We start from the raw sequence: 2,783 nt of genomic DNA, 5'->3' as shown, positions 1-2,783 counted from the left end.
CACACCCAGCACTACATGGGGGCCCGGGGCCACAATGTCGCAGGTATAGAATAATCCTGAACAGGTGCCCCCATTGTAAGATTTGCCCTCTATTCCTATTCTGGTGACACCAGGACACATATAGAGGGCGACTCCCTCCAATGGGGACACTGACTAACCCTGAAGAATAAACTTTCTATATATTGTGTGATACTTCCCCCTCCTCCTAGATTGTAAGCTCTTCTGGTCAGGGTCCTCCTCCTGTGTCACTGTCTGTCATTTGCAATCCCTATTTAATGTACAGCGCTGTGTAATATGTTGGCGCCATATAAATCCTGTTTGTTAATAATAACATCACATGACCCCCCAGTGATAGGACACAATGTATTCATGGGATGGGGTCACATGATAGCCTGGACTGACCAATCAGAGTCATCTGGTTCTATGATTGGACAGAATGACAGCAATTTCCTTTATATATTGGAGCCCCGCCCATCAGACCCACTGCCCCTCCCCCTGCTCTTACCTCGGCCAGTAGGATGCGGCGAAATGCGTTGGCCAAAGCTGCGTCAATTCCAACCATATCAAACTCCAGGAGGTCGTCCTCCATCTTAATGGCCTCCATGCGGAAATTCTGCAGAGAGGGGGAAGGGTGAGAGGACAATAGGAGGGGACGGGAGCCCCAACATGGAGGGACCCCTCCCCCAACACTCAGAGACCCCCTCCCCCAACACATAGGGTGCACACTCACCCTCTGGAAGCGCTCCATGTCCCAGCTGTCGTCATATCCGGGGTAATTCCCGGGAAAATCCGTACTGTGCACCTACCGGAGAGAGCAGACAGGTCACATGACACAATGCCACCTCCCACTTCCCTCCTCCTCCCCCTACTCCCTGGGCAGTGCATGGTGTACATGTGGGTAGTTAGGTGGGCAGTATAGGAGTCAGTAAGTCAGTAGGTAGTATAGGGATGGGTAGGTTGGTGGGCAGTATAATCAGTGGGCAGTATATGGGTGGGTAGGTCGGTGGGCAGTATAAGGATGGGTAGGTCGGTGGGCAGTATAGAGATGGGTAGGTCGGTGGGCAGTATAGAGATGGGTAGGTCGGTGGGCAGTATAGAGATGGGTAGGTCGGGGGAAAGTATAGAGATGGGTAGGTCAGTGGGCAGTATAGGGATGGGTAGGTCGGTGGGCAGTATAGGGATGGATAGGTCGGTGGGCAGTATAGGGATGGATAGGTCGGTGGGCAGTATAGGGATGGATAGGTCGGTGGGCAGTATAGAGATGGGTAGGTCGGTGGGCAGTATAGGGATGGGTAGGTCGGTGGGCAGTATAGAGATGGGTAGGTCGGTGGGCAGGGTAGGTCGGGGGAAAGTATAGAGATGGGTAGGTCAGTGGGCAGTATAGAGATGGGTAGGTCGGTGGGCAGTATAGGGATGGGTAGGTCGGTGGGCAGTATAGAGATGGGTAGGTCGGTGGGCAGTATAGGGATGGGTAGGTCGGTGGGCAGTATAGGGATGGATAGGTCGGGGGAAAGTATAGAGATGGGTAGGTCGGTGGGCAGTATAGGGATGGGTAGGTCAGTGGGCAGTATAAGGATGGATAGGTCGGTGGGCAGTATAGAGATGGGTAGGTCTGTGGGCAGTATAGGGATGGGTAGGTCAGTGGGCAGTATAGGGGTCGGTAGTACACGGGTGGATAGGTGGGTAGTACACGGTAAGTGCCCGGTCGGTTCACTCACATTTCTCAATGAAAATTCTCCCAGCTGCACGCGGGTTCTCATCTCCTCCACCGCCGCCATCTTTGACTCCGCCCACAGGACCAACCTCCAATATTGCAGCCAATCATCTTCCACCTCTGCCACTTCCTGCCTCAAGTAAGATGGTCGCTAAGCCCAGCCCTTCTCCATCTGTCGCCATGGAAGCAGGATTTTCCGTTTTCAGCCCCGCCTCTTCCACGTCTCCTGTTTACTTCCGGGTGTCAGGAAGAGTGGCGGAGATACCCTAAGAGGGGCAAAGAATGGCGGCTCCGGGGGGCAGAAACCTCCCAGACTGGGGGGGATTCCAGGACGACGTGCAGGTGACTACTCGCAGCCTCATACCCAGATAGACAACAACCCCCCCGATAGATAATCAGACCCCTTCTTCTACCACCGGCCCCCAGTACGACTTTATACTGCCCCTCCCCCATCCACTGCCTCAGTACTGCCCCAGTCACATGACCTCATTACCCCCTTCATATACAAAACAACCGTTTACCTGGGGGGAGGAACAACCCTGTCACGACCACTGCCCCCCCCCCACCCACCCATATCTGCCCCCAGATCCTAAGCACCCCCCCAAATCTGCCCCACTCCCTGTCAATACCACTGCCCCCCACTTTTAGCCTATACTGATACCCCCACATCCTGCCCCCCAATTCTGCCCCCTATGCCCTGTTACCACTATTGCCCCCCAGTACTATGAGCCCACTGACACCGACAGGTTTTTGGCCCACTCTCAATCCAACCTCCCTCCTCCCTGTCCCCATTACGGCTCCCAGTACTATTGGCCCCTGACACCCCCGGGGTCCCATATTTACCGACCTCCCTATTACCACCAGTGTTACCTCTCCCCTATTGTACAATGTTACCTGACATGTAGGTGATCCCTCCCCTAGCCCCTCCTATTTATACAGACCCCGCCCACAGGACACCCCCATACACATTTCCTCCACTTTGACATTGTACCCACCCCCCCCCCACTGATTGGTTTGTTCTCTCTCTCTTGTAGCCGGGGGGCGGAGCTGCAGTGATTGACATGGAGAA

General features: G+C 54.6%; 2 protein-coding genes across 2 annotated transcripts in view; one reads left to right on the top strand and one right to left on the bottom strand.

Annotated features, from left to right (window-relative positions):
* The window catches only part of POLR1C (RNA polymerase I and III subunit C), a gene marked incomplete in the record, with an annotated part of 5,591 nt that extends 3,759 nt beyond the window's left edge, over nt 1-1,832 (bottom strand). The window contains 3 exon segments of the mRNA XM_072410048.1: nt 506-613; nt 731-802; nt 1,719-1,832. Of these exon segments, the coding sequence (XP_072266149.1) occupies nt 506-613; nt 731-802; nt 1,719-1,778 (240 nt within the window).
* Nucleotides 1,833-1,900: 68 nt separating this feature from the next.
* YIPF3 (Yip1 domain family member 3) overlaps nt 1,901-2,783 on the top strand; it is a gene marked incomplete in the record, with an annotated part of 7,273 nt that continues 6,390 nt past the window's right edge. The window contains 2 exon segments of the mRNA XM_072410047.1: nt 1,901-2,056; nt 2,749-2,783. Coding sequence (XP_072266148.1) covers nt 1,997-2,056; nt 2,749-2,783 — 95 coding nt within the window.

Source organism: Pyxicephalus adspersus, chromosome 4 (genome assembly GCF_032062135.1).
Source record: "Pyxicephalus adspersus chromosome 4, UCB_Pads_2.0, whole genome shotgun sequence".
In the NCBI taxonomy this organism is placed as follows: domain Eukaryota; kingdom Metazoa; phylum Chordata; class Amphibia; order Anura; family Pyxicephalidae; genus Pyxicephalus; species Pyxicephalus adspersus.
The sequence above is the reverse complement of the archived record's forward strand: the minus strand, read 5'-3'. Positions and strand labels throughout refer to the sequence as shown.